Source organism: Equus caballus, chromosome 2 (genome assembly GCF_041296265.1).
Source record: "Equus caballus isolate H_3958 breed thoroughbred chromosome 2, TB-T2T, whole genome shotgun sequence".
Lineage (NCBI taxonomy): Eukaryota > Metazoa > Chordata > Mammalia > Perissodactyla > Equidae > Equus > Equus caballus.
In genome coordinates, this window is record NC_091685.1 from 88,058,074 (window position 1) to 88,082,869 (window position 24,796).

The 24,796-nt window shown below is 42.3% G+C and overlaps 1 protein-coding gene across 22 annotated transcripts in view; it reads left to right on the plus strand.

Annotated features, from left to right (window-relative positions):
• Nucleotides 1-9,867: 9,867 nt before the first annotated feature.
• SH3D19 (SH3 domain containing 19) overlaps nt 9,868-24,796 on the plus strand; it is a 163,185-nt gene continuing 148,256 nt past the window's right edge. For 6 of the 22 annotated variants that reach the window (XM_070261501.1, XM_070261511.1, XM_070261513.1 and 3 more), the window contains exon 1: nt 10,608-11,028. Coding sequence is in view for 14 of the 22 variants with exons in the window: in XM_070261489.1 (XP_070117590.1) it covers nt 10,390-11,028 (639 nt within the window). In the remaining 8 variants the exon portion in view is untranslated. Of the gene's footprint in view, nt 11,029-24,796 lie in introns of all 22 variants that reach the window. The other 16 variants (XM_070261489.1, XM_070261492.1, XM_070261490.1 and 13 more) reach the window with 5 other exon arrangements.

Here is a 24,796-nt window from a genome sequence, read left to right on the forward strand (position 1 = left end):
AAAAGCCTTATGTGATGAAAGACCACCTCCAGCAAGGCCAATCCCAGCATTCCTAAGAAGGGATCCAAAGACCCTGACCTTTCTTTTTACTCAAAAGAACTTTCTGTGATGATGGCTCTATGTCTATGTTTCCCCATCTGCAAACTGGGGATAATGGTAGGAACTATTTTTTAATGTTGTTGTGAAGGTTAAATGATATAATTTATATAATGCACTTAGCATAGTACCTAACTCTTAAGTACTCAATAAATGTTAGCTGTAATAATAGTAATAATTATTATTATTTTTTGCTGAGGAAGATTCACCCTGAGCTAACATCTGTTGCCAATCTTCCTCTTTTTGCTTGAGGAAGATTTTCTCTGAGCTAAAGGCTGTTGCTAGTCTTCCTCTATTTTGTATGTGGGTCACCACCACAGCAGGGCTGCTAACAGATGAGTGGTGTAGGTCCACACCCAGGAACCAAACCCAGGCCACCGACGCACTGAACTTAACCGCTAGGCCACCAGGGCTGGCCCAACTATTATTTTTTGTATTAGTACTGTTTCAGAGACCTACTTGGGATTTGATGTACTTCATTAATCTGAAGATTCATGATTTTCATTAATTCTGGATAATTTTCAGTCATGTTTTCAAATGTAGCCTTTTCTCAATTATTTTCTCTTTCCTCTTCTAGAATTCTGGTTGCATATCCATTGTACCTTGTTACTATATCTTCCATAAATTTTAAGTGTCTTCGTTTCCATATCAATGAAATGAGGATACAGATAGTATCAACCTCCTAGAGTTGGTTTAAAATACTTAGAATAGTATCATGTGTGTGTCAGCTATTATTAACACTCTGGTTATAGCTCCTTATTCATTTAGCCTTTGGAGATATCCCTTAATTTATTAGGGGAGTGATATTGTGATTTATAATAAGGAATATATATTTAGTCTTCCTCCCCACTTCTGGCACAGAGCTCCTAAAATCCTTGGAATTTCCTGTGAGGAGGGCAATAAAGCAGTCTTTTGTCATGTTAATTAGGTGTCTTTTGGACCACACCTAAGTCTAGGGGCTGGTTGCCAATGGAGCCAACCAAGTGATTAGAGGGTTGGAAGTTTCAGTCCCATCTCCAACCTCTGAGGAGGGGAGACCGGCAGGAGATTGAGTTCAATCACCAACGGCCAATGAGTTAGTCAATCATACTCATGCAATGAAGCCTCCATAAAAACCCCAAAGGACAGGGTTCTTGGATCTTCCAGGTTGGAGAACATGTGGAGATTTGGGGAGAGTGACATGATCAGAGAAGGCATGGAAACTCTATGCCCTTTCCCCATACCCTGCTCTATGTATCTCTTCTGTCGGTCTGTTTTTGAGTTATATCCTTTTATAATAAACGGGTAATGGAGTAAGTAAAATGTTTCTCTGAGTTCTGTGAGCTGCTCTAGCAAATTAACTGAACCCAAGGAGGGGATCATCAGAACCTCCCATCTGATGCTATCTCCAGGTAGATAGTGTCACAATTGAGTCAAACTGTAGGACACCCAGGTGGTGTGAACGAATTGCTTGGTGGTGTGGGGAAACCTCCTAAACGTTGGAATTGGGAGAATTGTAGTTGTATTTTGTAATAGCAAGGTCTTTCTCTGATTGTTTAGTCCACTCTATTGTGAAATCAAAATTATTCCAGGCTCTCTTTTGCTTGCAAGCTTTTCTATATAACCTTTCTTCTGTTGGGAACACCTTCCTTCCCTCTTACCTCCTTTCATGACTGTTTAAGAGAGAGCTTAACGTCTGTAGTAGTTTGAATTGTATTAACTGTGTGACAGAAAACCCCAAATAATCATAGCTTGTTTCGGGGCTGACCCTGTGGCTGAGTGGTTAAGTTCACACACTCGGCTTCAGCAGCCTGGGGTTTGCTGGTTCGGATCCTGGGTGCAGACCTACTACCATTCATTAAGCCATGCTGTGGAGGCATCCCACATAGAAGAACTAGAATGACCTACAACTAGGATATACAACTATGTACTGGGGCTTTGGGGAGAAAAAAAAAAGAGGAAGATTGGCAACAGATGTTGGCTCAGGGCCAATCTTCCTCAAAAATAGATGTTTCTTTTTCACATAAATGGAGTCCAGATGTGTGAGGTCTGCTATGTATGCCTTCTCCACAATTATCAGGGTCCAGGTTTTTAGTTTTTTAATATCTAGCTTTCTATCTCATGGTTAAAGTTGGCTGCTCCAGTTCCAGCCATTACATCCAAATTCTAGTCAACAGAGGAAAGGGATGAAGAAGAGCATGCCCTATCCCTTTAACGTATTTCTCCAAAGTTGTACACACCATTTCCTGCTGGCCAGAATTTAGCCACATGGCCATGTCTAGTGCCATGAGATGCTGGAGAATGTAGTCTTTATTTTTGACCACCAAATGCCAAAGAGATAACAGATATTGAGGGAAACAAGCAGTCTCTGCCACAGTGCCTCTCCCATGTTCCCTCTTGGATCCTATACCTTCCTATCTTGCTCACCTCTAGGGTGACTGACTTGGCCTGGTTTGCCTCAGACTTTCCTGGTTTTGCCCTGAAAGTTCTGTGTCCCAGGAACCCCCTCCCACTCTGCCAGCACCAATCATGAGCAAGTAAACAGGGATGATAGTCACCCTATGTCACCGGTATCATGGATCTTATCATACTATGAGCTCCTTGAGGAAGAGACCGGTGTCTGATTCAGTTACATCCTCAGTACCTAGCCCAGTGCTCCATACAGGGCATGCACTCAGTCAGTAGTAAACAGTTACATAGTGCTTTCTATGTGCCAGGGACTGTTCCCAGTGCTTTACATCTATGTTGTGAGTTGAATTATGTCCTTCCACCGCCATCTCCTGTGTTAAAGTCCCAGAACCTCAGAATATCTTATCTGGAAATAGAGTAGCTGCAGACATAATTAGTTAAGATGAGGTCACATAGGAGTAGGGTGAGCCTCTAATCCAATGTGACTGGTGTGCACATAAAAAGGGGGAGTTGGATACAGAGACATGCACACAGGGAGAACGCCATGTGAAGACTGCAGTTATGCTGCCACGAGCCAAGGAACAAGCAAGGAGAGAGGTCTGAACAGATCTTTCCCTAGAACCTTCAGAGGGAGCATAACTCTCCCAACACGTTGATCTTGGACTTCTAGTCTCCAGAACTGTGAGACAATAAGTTTCTGTTGTTTAAGCCACTCAGTTTGTGGTACTTTTTTGGTTTTGTTTTTCTTTTTAAAGATTGGCACCTGAGCTAACAACTGTTGCCAATCTTTTTTTTTTTTTTTTTTCTTTTCTTTCTGCTTTTTCTCCCCAAATCTCCCCAGTACATAGTTGTATATTTTAGTTGTGGGTCCTTCTGGTTGTGCTATGTGGGATGCCGCCTCAGCAAGGCCTGATGAGCAGTGCCATGTAAGCGCCCAGGATGCAAACCAGCGAAACCCTGGGCCACCAAGGCGGAGCGTGCGAACTTAACCGTTCGGCCAGGGGGCCGGCCCCTGTACTTTTTTTTATAGCAGCCCCAACAAACTAATATAATATATTAACTCCTTTTAATCTTCATAACTCCCTCGTGAGATAGCTATTCTTATTATCTCTATTTTACAGATGAAGAAACTGAGGCACACAGCAGTTAAAAAAAACTAAGAGAATGCCAAGGAAAAATAAAGTGAAAGAGATACAGACAACCTGAAAGAAGGAAGGAAAGATGGAAGGAAGGAAGGAGGAAAAGAAAGAAAGGAAGGAAGGAAGGGAGGGAGGGAGGGAGGGAGGAAGGAAGAAAGAAAGAAAGGAAGGAAGAAAGAAAGAGAAAGGAAGAAGAAAAGGGGAAATTTTTTGAAAAGTTAAAATGTGGACGGGAGTAAAGAGAAAGAGAGAAGTGGCAAAGGAAAAAGATTAAAACTTGACCTGGCCAGAGAACACTGGCAGCTCTAGGTCACTGTATATAAACCGCTCACATTTTTCTTTTTCAGCTGTGTCAAGTTTGAATAAAAATGGCCTTCTGTCAGGAAACGAACGCTCGTTTTTGACACTTCCATGTATTTTATTATATTTTGAACCTGAAGCTACAGCTCCTGAGAGCCCTGGTCTTGATTTTGCAATATAGGTTTCATTTTTATTTGAAGAGAGGGACTAATAATAATCACTTGTTCCATGAATGTGACTTTGAGAGATTTGGATTTTATGCTCATTTGCTTTATGGATTTGTTTTTGATTGATGAAATAGTACTTATTTTTAAAAGCTATTATGTATTATGCTCCTTACCTCTAGTTTCATATGTATATATTCCTGCTGAAGGAAGGCATAGCTGAGGTGAGGTGAAAAGTTGGAGGCAGTAGCTTGTGAAGATGGGGCTTAATCCTTCAGAATGCAGTACACACATTATATCAGAGACCTCTCTTTTTATGGTGCTGTGTCTCCAGTCAGAAGAATATGTGGATCTGGAAACAAGGGAGTAGAAGGAGGAGTGACCCCACTTACCATCACTCCCAAAGATCTACTGAGTTATGTTTCCTGGGCTCTACAGAGTTCAAGGTTCTGGTTGTCAATAGGGGCATGCTCTCACCAGAAGACAGCAAGGGTCCAACTGAGTTACAAACTATGGCTGCCATCTGGGCATTTTAAGCCCCTTCTGGCCAAGGACCAGGTGAGAAGAGTGACCGTCTTGGCAGGGATAATTCACTCTGATCAACAGTGGGAGGTGAGGCTGATTTTACACAATGGGAACAGGGAGGCATACGGGAGGAATTCAAATGACCCACTTGGGTGCTTCTTGGTTCTTGGTTCTCCTTTGATCAGTTGTAACTGAACATATAAGTGAAGCAACCCCAGCCCGAGAAGGATATGATTACGAGGAGCTAAGATACCCCACTAATGAAAGTTTAGGTCATACCACCAGGTGACCACAAAGACTACCAGCAGAGGTGGTAGTTGAGGGCAACAGGAATTTAAAATAGATAGTGGAGAAGGGAGGCTGTGAGTACTGGTAGAGGCCCTGAGACCAACTGACGTGATGGAGGTTAACTCTAGCTACTTCCTGGGCATATGTGGGGAAGTGGATTTGCACAGTGCAAGGACTGGACTATAGCAGATACAGAGGTGTACTACTCCTGTCAAGAAAGCTCCTACTGCCCTGGCACAAAGAATGTGGAAAGCTGACAGCCTCTAGTTGGTTGCTCCCAGTGTCTGCCTCAGCTTTCAAGCAGCCAAAGACTGAGCAAGGTGGTAATTCAAGGGCCTAGCCATTTACACTACTGGCTAGCAGAGGCTTCATCAGGTCTGCATAGTGCTATGACAGTTCCACTTGACCAATATTTCTGTCTCTCCTGTGCCTTTCACAGGTGTAACTCTCTAATAAGTTTTTTGTACCTCTAACTCTATTTCAGCGATTGATTCCAAGGGGACCTAAACCAGCACATACTGCATAACAAACAACCACAAAACCTCAGTGACATAAAACATTAAGTATTTCTTGCTCCTTGTGAGTCTGCTGCAGCAGTTTTGGTCTTAGCTGGGTCACTTATGTGTCTGTGGTCAGCCATTGGTCAGATATGCAGCTCTGCCAGTATTGACTCCATTCTCTCATAGGTTTGGGGGTTGGTTGGCTATGGGCTGGTCTAGGTAGCCTCAACTGGGACAACTGGTCTTTCCTTCATTTAACACCCCATTCCCTAGTAGGCTCACCTTGGCTTGCTCACATCATAGTAGAAGGCTTCTAAGAGAAAAACTGAAGCAACCAAGGCCTCTTGAGGTCTAGACTTGGAATTCACACACTGTCATTTCTGCCATATTCTATTGCCCAAAGCAAATCCCAAAGCCAGCTAACTTCATGGGGTAGGGAACCACCTCTTGTTGGAGGAAATACAAATGTAAAGTATACAGGTAGAGGGAGACATAAAGAAATGGGGACATTTTTGCAAGCCATTTACCACAGGGAGAATTCCCTCCAGTGAAGTGCACTAGACAGAAACTATAGCTATCTCAGTTTACTATACTGTGCTTTTTGCTTTTTAACTATTTTTTAAAAAATAATGAAAAGTTTGAAACAGAGAAACCATAGAGAATAATATAATAAACACTCATGATCCTACCGTTCTACTTTAATAAATCTTAAATTCAGATATTTTAAGAAACAAATGTTGAAGATATTGTACTTTTAAAATCCACTGTATACCCTTGTTCATCCTTCCTTTTTCTTTTTTGAGATCTTTAGCCATAAATTTTTAATTCCAGATAGTTACTTTTTATTTAAGTTAAAGGACTTGAGATTCATGCCTTCTACTGATTCAGCAGGGGGAAAAAATGGAATTATATTCAGTCATTAAACAAATATTTATTGTGCCTTCTATTTGCCAAGCACTGTACTACATATGTATTGGTATAGTGTATCCTTATTTTTTGTAGTGTTCTCTTTGCACACTATTTTGTTACAGGGTATATATCTAAAATGAGAAACAGAGAACATTTCCTTTTAAAATGGGGACTCATTTTTGATATCTCTTACAAAGAAATTTTTTTTAATACCTTGAAGCTTTGAAAGTGAATCTGATGCTTTAGTCTTAGTCTATAATTTTTTATTCCGAGTTTCTTAACATTTTCCTTCTATGAGTTTGGCGCTTGTTGTGTCGCTTGGGTGGGTAGGATGATTTGGCATGTTTGTTTAGTTGCTAGCTGGCCACACCTTGGTGTTCTTTCATATGATTAAATTGTTCTTGCTTGTAAGTCCTATCTGGTTTTCCTACTTTAATGTGAATACTTCAAAGTGCAGTCCTCTCAGTGGTCTTTGTTTTCCGTGCTTTTATGGTGAGTAGGTTATACATTTTTTTTTAAAATAGCCTTATTGAGATATAATTTACATACCATAAAGTTCTTCCCTTAGTCTGCACAATAGAGTTGTGCAACCATCGCCACTATCTCCTTTTGGAGATTTTTCATTAGCTCAAAAAGAAATCCTGCGTTTATTATCTGTGACTCCTCATTCTCCTCTGCCCCAGCAACCTCTAATCTACTTTTTGTCTCTATGGATTAACCTATTCTGGGCATTTTGTATAAACAGAACCATACATTTTGCAGTCTTTTGTCTCTGGCTTTTTTAACTTAGCGTAATGTTGTCAAGGTTCATCCATGTTGTAGCATGTATCAGCACTTCATCCATTTTCATTGTTAAATAATACTGCATTGTATGGATATGCCACATTTTGTTTATCCATTTACCAAGTGATGAACATTTGGTCATATCCACTTTTTGGCTATTATGAATAATGCCACTGTGAACATTTATGTACAAATTTTTGTGTGGACATGTTTTCATTTCTCTTGGGTATACACCTATGAGTAGAATTGTTGCATTATATGGTAACTCTATGTTTAACTATTTTGAGGAATTGACAAACTGTTTTTCAAAGTGGCTTCACCATTTTACATTCCCATCAGCCATGTATGAGGGTTGAAATTTCTCCACATCCTTATCAACACTTATTATTGTCTATATTTTTTTATCTTAGTATCCTAGTAGGTGTGTAGTGGTATCTCATTGAGGTTTTGATTTACATTTCTCTAATGATTAATGATGTTGAGTATCTTTATGTTCTTATTGGACATCTGAATCTCTTCTTTGGAGAATGTCCATTTTTAAATAAGGCTACTTTTTAAAAGTCATTGAGTTGTAAAGTTCTTTATGTATTCTGAATACAAGTCCCTTATCAGATATATGATTTACAAATATTTTCTCACATTCTGAGGGATGTCTTTTCACTTTCTTGGTTTTCTTTTTCTGCCTTTTTTTTTTACTCCCCAAACCCCGCCAGTACATAGTTGTATATTATAGTTGTGGGTCCCTCTAGTTGCGGCACGTGGGACGCCACCTCATCGTGGCCTGATGAGCGGTGCCTCGTCCGCGCCCAGGATCTGAACCAGCAAAACCATGGGCTTCTGGAGCAGAGTGTGCAAAGTTAACTACTCAGCCACGGGGCTGGCCCCTCTTTTCACCGTTTTTTTTTTTTGAGGAAGATTAGCACTGAGCTAACATCTGCTGCCAATCCTCCTCTTTTTGCTGAGAAAGACTGGCCCTGAGCTAACATCCATGCCCATCTTCCTCTACTTTATATGTGGGACGCCTGACACAGCATGGCTTGCCAAGCAGTGCCATGTCTGACCCAGGATCTGAATCAGCGAACCCTGGGCCACCGAAGTGGAACGTGCACACTTAACTGCTGTGCCACCAGGCTGGCCCCTCTTTTCACCTTCTTGATAACGTCCTTTGAAGCACAAAAGTTTTTAATTTTGGCGAGGCCCAATTTATTTTTTCTTGTATCACTTGTACATTTTGGTGTCACCCTAAGAAATCATTGTCTAACCCAAGGTCACAGAGATGTAATCCTGTGTTTTCTTTGAAGAGCTTTAAGGTTCTAGACCTTACATTTAGGTCTATGATCCATGAGCTACTTTTTGATATGGTTTGAAGTAGGGGTTCAAATTCATTCTTTTGCATGTGAATATCCAGTTGTAAAGACAATTCCTTCTACACTGAATTATTTTGGCACCCTCATCTAGGATTATATCTTTATTATAGAACTTACCAAATTTTGCCTTGTTTTGTGGTAAACTAGATAAATCTTTGTCATGGGAGGACAAGGAACATGTTTTGTTCATTTAAAATAAGAAAACCTATGAGAAAATGCAAACTATTGCAAATGCAAAGAAACAGCACTCAGATATGGCAGGCAGTTCTCTTTTCAGTGACCCTTTCTCCCTCTTTTTCTCTCTTCCATGCTGAACATTGGGAGCTCTCATGAGCTCTCAGAAACAGAGCACCTACCATAAAGCCCGAGAGTAAATATTTCTTTTCTTCTGTTGGATCTCCCCACAGACTTAGTGTGGTATTTGGTACACAATAGTTACCATAAACATTTAGTGAATGTAAAGTGGGCTTGAGCATGCACCCCAAAAGAAAGGTGTGGGTCCTTAAAGCTCTGACTGGATGGGAGATCCAAACACTTTCAGCTGTTTTCAAACTAAGAGTCTGAATAATAGTAGAGACTGACCCCAACAGCTTAGTGAAGTCGTGCTGTTGTCAGGGTAGGGGCCTCCAATGACTCCTCATCCTGGAAGGTAAGTGGCAAATATGCTTTCACTTAAAGTGAACCGAAACACTTAAAACAAACCTCAAGGTCCAGGACCTTTTTTTCCCTAGTTTAATTTCAAGTTCTCCAGATGTCTACTTACTCAACTGCTTATGCAGTAATAAGTTTTAACTTGTGGATTTGACCTCAATTCCACAAAACTGACTGTGGTTCTTATCTGCCTAAAAGCAGCAAGATTTTCTCAGGCAGCAACAGCCACTATTGAAAATGCAAAGAAAGGGCACTCAGATAGGCAGGCAGTTCTATTTTCAGTGACCCTTTCTCCCTCTCTTTTTCTCTCTTCCATGCTGAACATTAGGAGCTCTCATGATCTCTCAGAAACAGAGCAAGAGGTTGAACATAAAGGCCTGTTTATTCCACCAGGCAGATTCCTACCGGTTCATGTCCAGACAATGTTCCTGCTGCTCAGGTATATTTTTCTGAGATTCCAGAATCTGCCCCTCTCTGTGTAAAAGTACATATGTGCGTACTGAATCTAAGATATGTACTATATAGATACACAGAACTTTCTTTCACGGTGCTTTTCAGCTTTGAAAATTTTTCACAGGGGTTGGTCTCACAGCTAAGTGCTTCAAATCACGGTTTCTGACTCCAGAGCCAGTGCTCCTGCCACTTCACCAAATCGCCTCTCTATGGATAATCAGGGACCAGGCTCTTACATGCTTTCTTCTGAGGCTTGTGGCCATTTCCTAACCCTAAGTTAATCAGAATACAGCGAGGCTCGATTGAAAACAATTTTTTTATTAGACTTCATATTTTAGAGTAGTTTTTAGGTTCACAGCAAAATTGAGCTGAAGATTGAGATTTCCCATATACCCCATGTCCTCACATGCATGGCTTCCCCCATTATCAACATCTCCCCCAGAGTGGTCCATTTGTTACAATTGAGGAACCTACACTGACACTTCATAATCACCCAAAGTTTATAGTTTACATTAGGGTTCACTCCTCATGTTGTATATTCTATAGGTTTGGACGCAGGTATAATGACACGTATCCATCATTACAGGATCTGTACAGAGTAGTTTCACTGCCCTAAAAATCGCCTGTGCTCTTGGCGAGGCTCTATCTAAAAGGACGAAAAGAGAGGGAAAGAAACAAGTGTGCAACGCGGAGGCTCGACCAAATTCCAAGCCTAGTTTGTTTCCAAGTTCAGCGGCTCCCAGCTGTCCCATCCCTCCAAGTCCGGCTGGGGGCAGGTTCCTCCTCCTCCTCCACCTCCTCCTCCTTTTGTTTAAGCGTCAAGCAAATGGGTTTCCTGTTGACACCGGAATATTGTGAAAGGGCAGGAAGAGACCAGGCCACCTCCTCTTTCCCCCCTTCCTATCCTCTTTATATTTTTGTACGCGTTTGTCTTGGTCGAGCGGTGGTTCCAGCGTGCGCGGCTGTGGGGCGGCCTCGGTGGCCGGTAACCCCTCCCCGAGGAGGCGAGGCCGGGCCAGAACCCGCCCGATCCTTGGCTCCACCGCTGCGGGGCGGGGAAGGGAAAGAGGAAGGGGGAAGAGAGGGGGAGAGAGAAAGCAGGCAGAAAGAGGCCGCTGGTGCGCCGCGAGGAGGCGGGGAGACTGGCTCGGCCGGCGCCGGCCGCTCCCCCGCGGCTGCAGGTGGAGTCCGCAGGGGTAGCCGTTTCCACAGCGGCCGCAGCCCCCACCTCCGTGCGAGGACCAGCCTTCCAGGCCCCGAGGGCGCTGGCGCGGGGCGCCGGGTGCTCGCGGACTGGGCGCCGGGGCCAGCAGCTCGCCCGCCGTCCCCCGGCTGCGCCTCAGCGCCTCGCCCATGGCTGAGGGCCGGCGGCGGGAGGACGAGGAGGAAGAGCTGCGCGAGCGCCGCGAGCTCGGGGGCCCGCGCCGCGCCCGGGGCCGTGCGCTCTCGGGCCACTCGGCCGCAGGTGAGGGGCGCAGGGAACGCGAGGAGGGCCGGGGGACCGAGGGCTGGGCGCCGCGGGGCCGCGCAGGTGTCTCATCAGTCTAGATGGGACCGGCACCTTTAACTCGGAGGAGAGAAGGAGGGAGAGTGGCTTTTCCATCCTCATCTTCCCTGACGGGCCAAGCCCGAGGAAATTCAAACTGGTCTCTACCTGCTAGTGGCCCTGGAGCCAAACTACAAATTTTCCGTGCAAACTAAGTCCAGGAGCTGCAGGTTTGGAATTTGTGGCCCGGGTGATTACTTATCTCCGGATGAGTGAGAGGCTGGGGGAAAATTCTCTGGGTCTGGCGGTCTCGGCGGAGAGCGACCCCTCCCGATTGGTTTGCCTGCGCTGCCGCAACCAGGTCGAACCAAGTGCCAAGAGTCAAGTCTGGTTTCGGTGGCCTGTGAACTTCGGACCTGTGACTGTCTGTCCTCCCTCCCCTCCCCCGTACCGCCGGAGCTCATCAGTTTTCTGTAGGACTTGCCTTAGAGTTATTTTGTGAGCCCCCCTAGTGCAGAATATAGCATCCCCAAGGGCAAATTCATTGGGGCTGAGAATCATTTCCGGGCCTCTAATTACTTTAATGATCTTGAGTTTCTGGATATACAAAGGCGGCCCAGATCAGTAGTTTGGCGCACAAGTGAAACTTGAATAAGCAGTGAGTGAATACGTGTGGATCCACACCCCTTCCCTCTTCCTGGAGCAGCTTTTCAATCAAACATATTAAAGAGGAAGTTCTCTGGCCTTTGGTTCCAACTGGAGAAGCCAGATGTCTGAAAACAAGAGGGAAGAACAAACTTGAGGAGATGACAACGAGGGGGAGATAGAGGAGTGAGGAAGATTCAGATGAGAATGGTCCATTAAATCCTCTTTAGAAAGTGGAATATCAGGCTGTGAAGAAGATTTTCTATGTGGCTTCCTTAACTTAAGAGAAAGCTGGAGAATTAAAGAGAAGATAATGAATCTGTGGGGAACAAATGGAGGGTAGAAAATGAGATGAAAGAATTTAAGTGGAACATGAAGAAATAGTCAATTGGATGCCCTTGGTAGGATCTTGGAACCTTAAAAATAATTCCTTTTGCCTATTGTAAGGACTTTCCACCAAGATAAGGCATTTGACTGTCTACGTGAACACCAGCCGTTTTGAAAATAATCGATAGTTTGGTTCACTATAAACGCAGACCTAATGAAATAATGGGTAACTGCTGGATATGAGTAAATACTTGTCTTAAGCACGCAATGAAAAAACTACAGAGGTGTACCTCCATGGAATTAACTGATTTAGACAGTGTAGGCTACCTTGAATTCCTATTACCCTCAGCAAAAGCTTCCGTCTCTCTTACAAGGCACTGTACTGGGAAGAGCTGGATTGGAGGTCGGCCTAGATATCATCCAAATATATGTTTATCTTTTAGTTGCAGTATGTTTATTTATTCCAAGGCTGGTGGAAATGGCATTTTGTAACTTGTTTTCACCAGTTCCTTAATTTCCGGAGGCTGGCAGAAGCCTTTCTAGGTTCTGTGATAATATTTTGCTGAGACATGACATTGTGCACTTTTTCCCTCAGAAAATTGGTGTTTGCAGTTTCTAACCATTTAGTATGCCCCATCTCCATTAAGGGGTGAGGGACAGAGATATTGTGGAGTGGGTAGAGGGTTAAACTCGCAATTATTGGTCTTCTTTTGGGACACATTATTTAATAGTTTACATTTCTTTACAGGCTGTGCTCCTCCTTCCTCTCATTAGTTAATGTGTTTTTCAGGCACCATCGCATTCCTTACCAAGCTTGGGCATTTGTTAGTTACAGCTGCTCTAGATGTTGCTCTCTCTCCGAGTGAGAGTATGAACTGACCCAGAGGTTTAGTGTTTCTTCTGCTTAATCTTTTTCTAATCTTTCACCTTTCCTGTTCTCATCACTCCCACCTCCCCCACCACTTTGGAATCTAGGGATTTTCTCTTTTTCTTTGATCTCACATAGCTCGAGGCCATTAACTTGGGGTTTATGGACTTGCGGGTGTCTGTGAACTCCTCCTCTTCCATCTAAATTTAGGTGTTGTTGTGGAGGTGTTTGTTTTTGCAATGTGCATACAGAAGAGCGTTTAAAACCTATAAATTGTAAAGTAAAACTCTTATAACCTACCTGGTAGTCAAGAAACAGATTATTATCAGTTCCCTAGAAGCAGACTCCAATGTCTCTCAGTCACGACCGCTTCCTTTCCCTGGAGGGAACCACTTTTTTCGATTATTATTTCCTTGCTTTTCTGTAGAGGATTAGCTGTCTGTATTTGCATACACAGATGCATCCCTAGACAATATTATTTAGTTTTACCTATTTTACATCTTCATATGAGTGGAATCATCCTGTGTGTATTCTTTAGTGTCATGATTTTTTCACTCAATATTAAGTTTGTAAGATTTATCCATTTTGGTATATGCAGCTGTAGTTTTTTTTTATTGTATTAATATAGACACTTTTTATTGATTTGTCAGAGTTCTTTATTTACACAGGAATCTCGACTTTTGTTGGTTACACGTATTGCAAATATCTTCTACTCTGTGGCTTATTTTTAAAATTTTCTTTATGGTTTCTTTTGATGTGGAAATTCTTAATTTTAATGTAGGTGTACTTTTGAATCTTTCTCTTTATAGTTAGTATCTCTCCTCCTCTCACTGTCTCCGTGGCTTAAAAATGCTTTCGCTACCCCAAGGTCATGAAGATGTTGTCCTGTTGTCTCCTATAAGTTCTGTAGCTTTCTTCAGGGAGAGGTGCCATAGCTTTTGTCAGACTCTCAAATGGGTCTGAGAACCGCTGATGGGCCTACAGCATTTTTATACTGTTTCTCCAAAGGGCAGGGAATACAAAATTCTAGGTCCTCCCCTAATCACCCAAAAGAGTGGTAGGCATTTAATAGGGTTTCATAAATACTAAATAAATTTATTCTTTCTACGTATTGATGTCTTTATGGTAAACTCTGGAAGGACTGATACAACTTTTCCAATGTGTTTTAAGCAAAATAACTAATATTGTCAGTATGAGGGCACAGAATGAAATTCGTTGTGCTTCTTACATGTTATCCTCTGTGAAGTATTATTTTCTTCATTTTGCAATTGAAAAGATTAAGACAAAAATGTTTAAGCAGCTTCCCCAAGGTCCCTCAGCTAGTAAAGGGCAGAATAGGGACTTAAATCTAGGTCTTTTTGACCTGAAAGTCCATGGTTTTCTGAGCTGTCCTACTGATTGCTAATAAAGTCAATTGCTATTAATGCACACGTTTATACCTGCATGGTGCCTGTTATATTTTAGAAATTCTTTATCTGGTTCTTTTCTGCTCAGGAAGGGCTTTCCCTGCCTCATTTAATTTGATTCTTACAACAACCTGAGAGGGAAGAGGGTACATTTTGTTATTCCCATTTTAAAGACGAGTAAACTGAGACTCAGAAATGTTAGAAAACTTAATCTAAAATAACGCAGCCAGGTATAGCTGCACCTCAGTTACCTCTGTTGTGTGTTCCAAGTCATAAACTATAGTTTCTTTGAGTTAATTCTTATCACACGCCAAGTCATATTCTCCCAGAGAATATACAGCTCTGTCTAATAAGTTAGATACTTTTGAAAACTGCACAATTCTTCTGGGCCACCATCTCTAGTTTTTGTTATTAGAATTCTAAAGCTGTCTAATTTATTTTGGAAAGTTATTTTAAATCCCATGGAAACTATGGATATATTTACACATCGTTTAAAAATCCTGCACTCGCCAAGTTCTTTAGGAAGACCTGTCTAGTTATCCCCATCAATGTAATGTGTGCAAAATGGTGTAGAAAATACTGGCAACACAAAGAGATATCTAAAATAGGCTCCCTGCTTTTAAAGAACGTGTCATAGAATTAGGGAAGGTAAGACTAATACGCTTTCAAGAAGATAAATAAGGATATAAAGTAGTCCATGGTGACTATCAAATGGAATGTAGCATAAGAGAACCAGACTGTCTTGGTTTATTTCTCGGCTCTCGTCTTGCTAACTGTGTGACCTAACCTCTCTGTGCTTCCATTCTTTATTTGCAAAATGGGAATATTAAAAAACCTATTGCATAGAGTTTGAAGATTAAATGAGTTAATATATGTAATACCTTTAGAGCACAGCTGGGCACATAGTAAATACCTATAAAGTTATTAGCGTTTACTCGTGTACTTTTGTTATTGTTGTTAAGATATCTGACGCTTAGTTGAGTCTCCATTTTTCTTTATTGGGAAATAGTTATGGAGTTTCAGGTTGGCAGAGAAAAAGGATGGAAATCTGCATCTTCACCGTTTCATAATCAAGTGTAGTTGCTTTGCTTTGGAGTTCATGCATTTCTTGGAACTACGTCAATCCTACGAGATCCCCAAAGACTGAGACCAGTTCTTCATTTGGCTTTTCTCACACATAAAACTATTTTAACATGGTTTGTAGTTGTATTTAGCTTTTCTTCATGGTCATAAACGAAAAGCTTACTCTTGTGACATAAGCAGTTATGTTCAAAGTGATTTCAGCAAATCAGAGGTAAGTTGATCATCTTACATCCTATTTTTAACCAGGGTTAATCCCTGCATTCATTCATTCATTTTTTTTTTTTTTAACTTTGAGAGTATTCATCCAGTGTGTCTATAACTTCATTGGCATATGACACTTGGGGGCAACATCGTCACTCTGTTTTCCCTTAGATCATTTCAGCTTTGCGTTCACTGGTACTTAGAGACTCGCCCTGTGAACACCTGGGTTCCAACTGAGTCTCTCTCAGTTAGCTTTAGCCTCTGGCAATTTACAGCAACTTTCTGGGCCTCAGTTTTTGCCTTATTAATTGAAGGGATGAGGCTTCCAGCCTTATGTTTTATAACTCTAGGAGATGAGAAGAAAGATAACTTCTGCCTTGGTTTATAGAGGTTTGCCAGTGTGCTAAGTCAGATCTTGGGGGATTTCTCTGGGCTCCTTGAGAAGAGCTCTGTTGGTGAGGGAGAAACCAAAGGTGCAAAGCTCAAGATATTGCCGTCGCTGGAGAGGGCAGGTACTTTAGCTTAAGTTGTCCTGCAGGCCCCTTTCAAGATAGGAGCTCCACTGATAAGGTGATGGAGACATGGGGTGTGTTCTAGGGGAATTTATGGTACTAACATATGTATAATGGAAATCTTATCAATTAAGTGGAAGATGAAAATATATGTCTAGTAGCTTCAGAACGTAGAGCAGGTTTAAGGTTGGGGAGGAAGAGGATATAGCCTGACACAGGGCAGAAAGAAGGCCTGGCCCCCTTGTTTATAAGAGGGCAGGATATCAGTTCCTGCCTGTCAGCAGTTTAGGCTTCCCTTTTAGGAGCTGTAAGCTTGCCCTTGGAGTGGGGATTGGTGTATGGTGGTATGGGGTGGGTGGTACCATTACCATTCTTTCTTTCTTTTAATAAACTTTGTTTTTTAGAATAGTTTTAGATTTACAGAAAAATTGTGAAGATAATACAGAAGTTCTCATCTACCCCACATCTGATTTCCCCTATTATTTTTATTATTTTTTTTAAAGATTGGCACCTAAGCTAACATCTGTTGCCAATCCTTTTTTTTTTTTCCTCCTTCTCCCCAAAGCCCCCCCAGTACACAGTGGTGTATTCTAGTTGTATGTCTTTCTGGCTCTGCTATATGGGACGCTGCCTCAGCATGCCCTGATGACTGGTGCTAGGTCTGTGCCCAGGATCCGAACCAGTGAAACCCTGGGCCGCTGAAGCGGAGTGCACGAACTTAACCACTCGGTCACGGGGCCGTCCCCTGATCTCCCCTATTATTAACATCTTACATTAGTATGGTATATTTGTTGCAATTAGTGAACCAATATGGATGTATTTTTTTTTTTTTTGAGGAAGATTAGCCCTGAGCTAACTGCTGCCAATCCTCCTCTTTTTGCTGAGGAAGACTGGCCCTGAGCTAACATCTGTGCCCATCACCCTCTACTTTATGTGTGGGATGCCTACCACAGCATGGCATGTCAAGCAGTGCCATGTCCGCACCCAGGATCCGAACCAGTGAACCTCGGGCCGCTGAAGCGGAACGTGCGAACTTAACTGCTGCACCACCGGGCCGGCCCCTGTGGATGTATTATTAACTAAAGTTCATACTTTATTCAGATTTCCTTAGTTTTTATCTAATCCCTTCTTGTTTTGCAGGATCCCATCCAGGATACCATATTATGTGTAGGTGTCATGTCTCCTTAGGCTCCTCTTGGCTGTGATAGTTTCTCAGATTTCCCTTGTTTTTGATGGCCTTGACAGTTTTGAGGAGTACTGGTCAGATATTTTGTAGATGTCACTCTGTTGGGATTTGTCTGATGTTTTTCTCATTATTAGACTAGAGTTATGGGTGTTTGGGAGGATTGAGTGTTAACTACAGAGGTTAAGTACCATTTTTATCACATATTAAGGGTACATAATGTTAACATCATTTATCAGTGTTGATATTGACCTCGATCACCTAGCTGAGGTGGTGTTTGTCAGTTTTCTTTACTCTAAGGCTACCTTTAGCCCCAACCCCCATTTCCATACTGTAGGAAATGAAGGAAGTCACTATCTGCAGCCACGTTTAAGGAGTAAGGGGTTATGCTCCACCTCCTTGACGGTAGAGTATCTACATAAATTTTTTGGAATTCTGCACAGGAGATATCATTGTTTTTTAGTCTCTCCTTAGCTGCTTCGGTCTCTCCAAAGATCTACAGGAGGATTGTATTTAGACCCTGCCTTTTGGGGAATGTAAGCTCAATTCCTCCACCCTAGTTCTGTCCAGAATATCTGATATGTGCTGATGTCTGGCACGTAATTTCATTTCATAATTAGAAAAGAAAGGCATGAAATACTTATGTCTGATTGAGGTGACCTATGACTAAACCTCATGCACATTTAGAGTATCAGCAGGTGCAAAGGACTAATTTTCTTTCCTTTCCAATTTTAGAAATGGAGAGGAAGTTAGAGGAGGACTCTAGTATAGTCAAATAGTGAGTTAATATTTATTGTGTGCTGGGTCCCAGGTAGTAGTCTAATTGTTGTATGTGTATTTTTCTCCTTTAGTCCTCATACAATCTTATGAGGTAGGTGTGACAATTTCCTTCATTTTACAGATGAGGAACCTGAGGGCTAGAGGGAGTGAATAATCTACAGTCCTCAAGGTCACACAGCTAGGAAGTGACAGAATAGGATTCTGTGGCAGACTCCTAGTTGCCGACCCAATATTCATTCCCTCCTTCTGTAGTAAATGGAACCCTATATGATGGAACCCTGAATGTGGCAATGTGCCCACATACAAAACTGCTTCCAGCCTGCTAATGAGATGCAAGTAAAAGTTGAGTGAAATTTCTAGGAAAGTTCTTTAAAGGAAGCTCAACTGCACGAAATACCCTTTTGCCCTTCTCGCCTTCCTTCCGCCTCTTGCCAGGAACAAGGATGTGTAGCTCACAGCAGCCATCCTGGGCCACGAGGTTGCCTTGAGAATGGAAGCCATGAACTGTGAATGGTACAGCAGAAAAGTTGATGGAACCTGAGTTTCCAATGATTAAAATAGAATCATCATATGAGCTTTTGATTGCCTGCCTCCTCCTTTATTTGAGAAAAAATAAACTCTGTCTTATGTAAGCTACTGTTATCTTAGGCCTTTATGACTAGCAGCTGAATGTAATACCTAACTGACATAAATTCCAGCTTGATCTTCTTCTTTTCCTCTCCTTACCATCCGGCTATAATGCATTTTGTTAACATGAGGTTACCTTAGGATACCTAGATTCTTTTCGCTATTTCGTGCTTTATTTCAGTGTGGCCTTGGACAAATCAGAGTCCCTCCTCCCTGCCCCCTTCTTTTTCATCTTTTAAATGGGAATTATTCATTCTCTTACTATTCTACAAGTTTATGATGGGGAACATGCTAGTAAACTTCAAGTTCTCATGTGTGATGTATAGTTCTTGAAGTGGGTCATGGTCATCCTTAGACAAGTTGAAAGGTACTGAAGGGGAACCTATAGAAGCTGAAACCAGTTTTCAGATTTTGACATTTTGCCTAGTACCAGGGCTAAATGCTTCTCAGGGAATAAATAAATAGAAGCTGTGAAGGGAGGTGATTTTCTTCCTACTCTGATGCCTATGAGCAGATTAACAATTGCATTGCTAATGAGCCCTATGACGCATGCCAGGGCTGCTGCTTAGCATTCAGAGTTCATTTGTTTTCAATATGGCTGCCTTCGTGTTACCGGAGCGCTGTTTCCCAAAGATACGTTAAGCAAGGAATCCCTATACTGGAAGACGGCTGAATGCTTTTTCTCTGAGAGCTGGCCAAGAACGAGGGCACAGGAGAAAATGTTTGCACAACATGTGGAGAAGTAGTTTTCCTGGCAATAAATATTGCCATTTCCAAATAGTCCTTTGAAACTAGTACAGAGGTGTTCATGTAACACTCGAAGGTCCTCCGGCATGGAGCCACCCATGTAAATGATCCCTTTTTGTATTGTCACCACACCCCTTGTTTCTTTATTCCCTCACAAGACTCCCCCTCCACACATACAGTAGCTCAGTGGAGATAACTGGAGCTGTCTGGAGATTACAAGGCAGATTTGTGTTACTCAATTGAGGTATAACTATTGCCAGTGGAAAGTGGTTTGTAAGTGGAATTCACTTGAAACAAGTGGTATTTCAAGTTTTAAAGTGTGCAGACTTGCATTTGAATATTACTCTTAATTAGATGCTTAATAATGTGAAATACATAATATCACAAGCTTTTTTTTATTGAGTTCATAACAGTTTACATCAATGTGAGATTTCAGTTGTACATTATTTCTTAACTGTTACCGCATAAGTGGCCCCCTTCACCCCCTGTACCCCCACCCCAAACCCCTTCCCCTGGTAACCCCTGAACGGTTTTCTTTGTCCAAGTACTTGTTTATATTCCACATGTGAGTGAAATCATCTAGTGTTTGTCTTTCTCAGACTAATATCACAAACATTTTATCTCTTATGCTTTTCTCTTCCTATTTCTTCTTCATAGATTTCTTGAGGTATTCAACTTTATAACATGGTGTGGTATTTCTCACATTTCTGTAGCAATGGGACCTCCAAACAGTGCTTCTCAAACTTTAGTATGCCTACAAATCACCTGGAGATCTTATAAAAATGCAGATCCTGGGGTGGCCCAGTGGCATAGTGGTGAAGTTTGTGTGCTCTGCTTTGGCAGCCTGGGGTTCACAGGGTCTTATCTGGGGCATGGACCTGGGACCACTCGTCAAGCCACGCTCTGGCGGCATCCCAAATAAAATAGAGGAACATTGGTACAGATGTTAGCTCAGCTACAATCTTCCTCACTCACACACACACACACGCACACACACACACACACATAAAATGCAGATCCTGATTTAGTAGGTTTGGGATGGTGCCTGAGATTCTGCATTTCCAACAAGTTCCAGGTGATGCTGCTGCTGCGCTAGTCCCTGAACCACACTTTGAATAACAAGGCTCTCAATTACTCCCCTCAGTGCCAAGGTTCTCAACTCTGCCTGGGCATCAGAATCAACTGGGGCGCTTTAAAAAAGACATATGCTCATGACCCCACCCTCAGATTTCCTGATTAATTTCTCTGGAATAGTAGCTGGGGAGCTGGAGTTTTGAAGTTCTATGTGAGGTGAGACTCACTGGCTTAGCATCTTATTAAAAAATGTGATGTTGAGCGGTTTTAGTGTGATTTCTTATAATTTGAACTATGTTTTTCCATCATAAGTAATTCATGTTGTGATGACTTTTAGTCAAACAGAATAAACAGAATCCACCATGCATTTTATACATGGATTTTATTCAGTCTCTCTGTTATCTTAGAGCCTAAGAAGGCTTCACATAAACAACAGTGCAAGGAGCTATCATTGAAGGAACCGGAAAGCAATGCATGTGATAGCTATGTTCTTTCAGATTGCAAGAAAGAGAAGCCTGTTCTGCTATCCTTAGCTGATGGAGGCTTATTATGAGGATACATGGGTAAGTTAGAAGACACAGGAAGTAGTCTCAGAAGTCATTTGGAGATAAGAGTAGCTCTAGGAAACAGATAGCAAATAGCTATTCCAGAGAACATTCCTTTGTAAGTTGGGATGATTGTTATTCCTTATGTCAGTGGCACCACCATTTTTTGTGACTCAGTTTACTTCTGTCTGCTTACGTGGCTTCTGAAGTTACTGAATAATTGGCTCTCTCTTGTTTTTCTTACAGCCAGTCTCTCCAAGAAAGAGGCTCTAAGGTTGGCCAGCCACCTCCTGCGCACAGTGCCCCTTTTGGGCAGAGTTCTCATGGTGGTTTACCTCAGAGGCCTATGACAAACTATACACATACACCTTTTCAGACCCATCCCTGGTCCTTTCTCCTGGGGGAGGATGGTAGTGTCCTGTGGTACCTACCTGGCTACCAGCCTTCAAGAATTAAGAATTGTCTGCAGCTGCTTCTGTCAGATGGGACTTTGCCCTGGGTGATATTCCGAGGTTTCTTGGAATGGAGAGGGGGTAAAATTAGCAGGCTCCATGCATGAGCGGAACACTCTGACTTTCAGGAATGAGTTCTATCTAGGACAGGAGAGGCTCATTTTGTGAAAGCCCAATGACTCAGAACAGTGCCTGGCACATATGTTTAACACATACCTGTCAAACAGAATGGAACTGAACTTTTAAAAAAATGATTCAGTGTGGTTTTTATCGTTCGTTTGGTTACATTTTATTCTAACCCAAATCCTCGTGTACACAATGATGGAAAGTGAATTCCTATTCTGCCCATGGCTTACCCTGTTGAGAAGAAACACTATGCTCTGACACGCAGGAATGTCACATTTTCCTGTTTCCTTTTAAGTCTTAAGAGCTCTAGACGTTTGTGACTTGGTGCTATCAGCACAGCTGGCGCCAGGCTCTGGGCTGCGGGGCAGCAAGTGGACGTCAAGTCCTCGCTCTCGGCGTCCTTCCCAGTGGCTCCCTGCAGGGCCTTCTTGCTGCGGGGAAGCCTGGCAGCCCTGGGCGCTGAGCTCCTGCCCCAGGCTGGGGCCGCGACCTCCACGCCCGCCCCGGGCGGGTGGGACGGTTGTCGCTTTCCGGCTGTGAGCGGCTCTCCCCGCCCGCGCGCCGCCATCTTGGGCCCTCATTGGATTGGGTTTTGAAATTTGATGTAGGTTTGGATATTTGACTGAGAGAAGGAGGCTGATTTTCTGGTAAGGAGAAAGTCGCCATTACTCGCAGCAGCAGCTGCTGCTTAAAAAGCCCCAAACCCCACAAATGTCTAGAATAGTGTGGAGGGTGAATGTTAAAGATATTTCTGAAGGAGGATTGACTGGTCTGGTGACACATGGGATGTAGGGCATCAAAGCGAGCGACAAGTCCAACGTTGCTAACTTTCCCTGACTTGGGCAAAGGAGGCTGCCACTGGGCACCCTCTCCAGGAGAGGGGCAGTGATGCTGAACGTTTAGCGTTAAGCCTTAACTAGGGCGCGTTTGCTATTAGTGCTAAATGTGATGTCGAGTCCTTACTGCCCCTCTTGGAACAAACCTTGCAGGAGCTCCTTGAGCGCAAGGATTTCGTAAACCTTGTAGAGGGTACTTTGGTACTGGTCCCCTCATGGGTTTCTAATGAGAGTTTGATGAAGATAATGAAGACTTAGGGGTTTTAATTCCAGTATTCTTTATTAATTCTTTGCTCTTTTAATTGAAAACTAGCTTTCTTACTCCTGTAGTAAGTTTTTAAAAAGTGCCAACTTTTTAGCGTATCTGAACAAAACGTTTTATTTATCAGTCACTTATTTAATGTCAGGAACTGATGCATTCCCTCTAAGAACACAGAAAGTCAGGTTCTCTTTTTAGGATGAGGAAAATGGGGCAAAGAGAACTGGAGCTGGGATTTGAACCCCAGCAGTGTTTTGTCTCCTTTAATTTTTAAGTTTACATACAGTAAAGTTGACTTCTTTTTGGTACATAGTTCTATGAGTTTTAGTACATGTATAGATTCGTGTGACCACAGGTTACAGAACAGTTTCATCACCTTGGAATTCCTGTGCTGCCCCTTGTGGTCAAACTTTCTGTGTAACCCTAACACCTCCCCCCCCAACCCCCACAACCACTGATCTGTTCTCTGTCTCTGTCGTTTTGCCTTTTCTAGAATATTATACAATCATATCTATGTGTGATATGTACATATCATAAAGTATATAACCTTTGAGACTGGCCTTTTTCATCCAGCACAATGCTGTGGAGATTCATTCGTGGTGTTCTGTGTATCAATAGTTTGTTCCATTTGACTGCTGAGTAGTATTCCATCGTATGAATGTACCACTGTTTACCTGATGAAAGATATTTAGATTGTTTTCAGTTTTTGATGATTATGAATAAGCTGCTATAAGCATTCGTATACAGGTTTTTGTGTAAACAGAAGTTTTTATTTCTCTAGTTTAAGTACCTAGATACCAGTTTGCTGAGTCATATGGTAAATATATGTTTAACTTTATAAGAAACTGCCAAACTGTTTTCCAGAGTGGTGGTATCCATTTTGCATTATTACCAGCAATGTATGAGTGTTCCAGTTGCTCCACATCCTTACCGGCCTTTGGTATTGCCAGGTTTTTCTTGTTTGTTTTTGTTTTTATTTTAGCCTTTCTGATAAATATGTAGTGATATTTCTTTGTGGCTTGAATGGTCATTTCTGTAATGGATAATAATGTTGAGAATCTTTTCATGTGGTTAATTGCCACCCATATATCATCTTTAGTGAAGAATGTTCAAATCTTTGCACTTTTAAAAATTAGATTGTTTGTTTTCATATTGTAGAGTTTTTAAGACATATTTTGCATTCAAATCTTTTGTTAGATATGAGATTTGAAAATATTTCTCCTAGTCTGCAGCTTATTTTATCATTCTATGAGCAATGTCTTTAGCTCTTTGAGCATATTGAAAATAGCCGATTTACAGTCTTTGTCTAGTAAGTCCAGAGTCTTGGCTTCCAGAGAAATGGTTTATATTGATTGCTCTTTTTTCTGTATGTGGGTGCTACTTGTTTCTTTGGATGCCTGGTAATTAACAGGACATTTTGAATATTACAGTGTAGCAACTCTGGAAATCAGATTCTTCTCCCTCCCAGGGTTTGTTATTGCTGCTTAATATGGTGGTTATTTGTTTAGTGACTTTTCTGAACTAATCTTGTGAAGTATGTATTCTTTGCGATGTGTGGCCCTGAAGTCTCAGTTTCAGCTTAGTGATCAGCTGGTGATTGGACAGAGTTTTTCCTTTTTTTTTTTTTTTTTGGAGGAAGATTGGCCCTGAGCTAATATCTGCTGCCAATCCTCCTCTTTTTGCTGAGGAAGACTGGCTCTGAGCTCACATCCATGCCCATCTTCCTCTACTTTATATGTGGGACACCTACCACAGCATGGCTTGCCAAGCAGTGCCATGGCCGCACCCGGGATCTGAACCACTGAACCCTGGGCCGCCAAAGTGGAACGTGTGCATTTAACCGCTGTGCCACTGGGCTGGCCCCTGACAGAGTTTTTCTTAAATGCCCAGAAGCCAAAAAACAAAAATCACTCTTTGCAGGTGGGCTCTGTGTGTGTATTGAAGCGCGCATTCAGCCAGACAGTGTACAACTTCCCTTAGGCTTTGCTTTCTGCTTGTGAACAGCGTGAAGGTCAGCCAGCGGTGAGAGCTTAGGGCCTTCTCAGATCTTTTTGGAGCATGTGCACACCCTGGGAA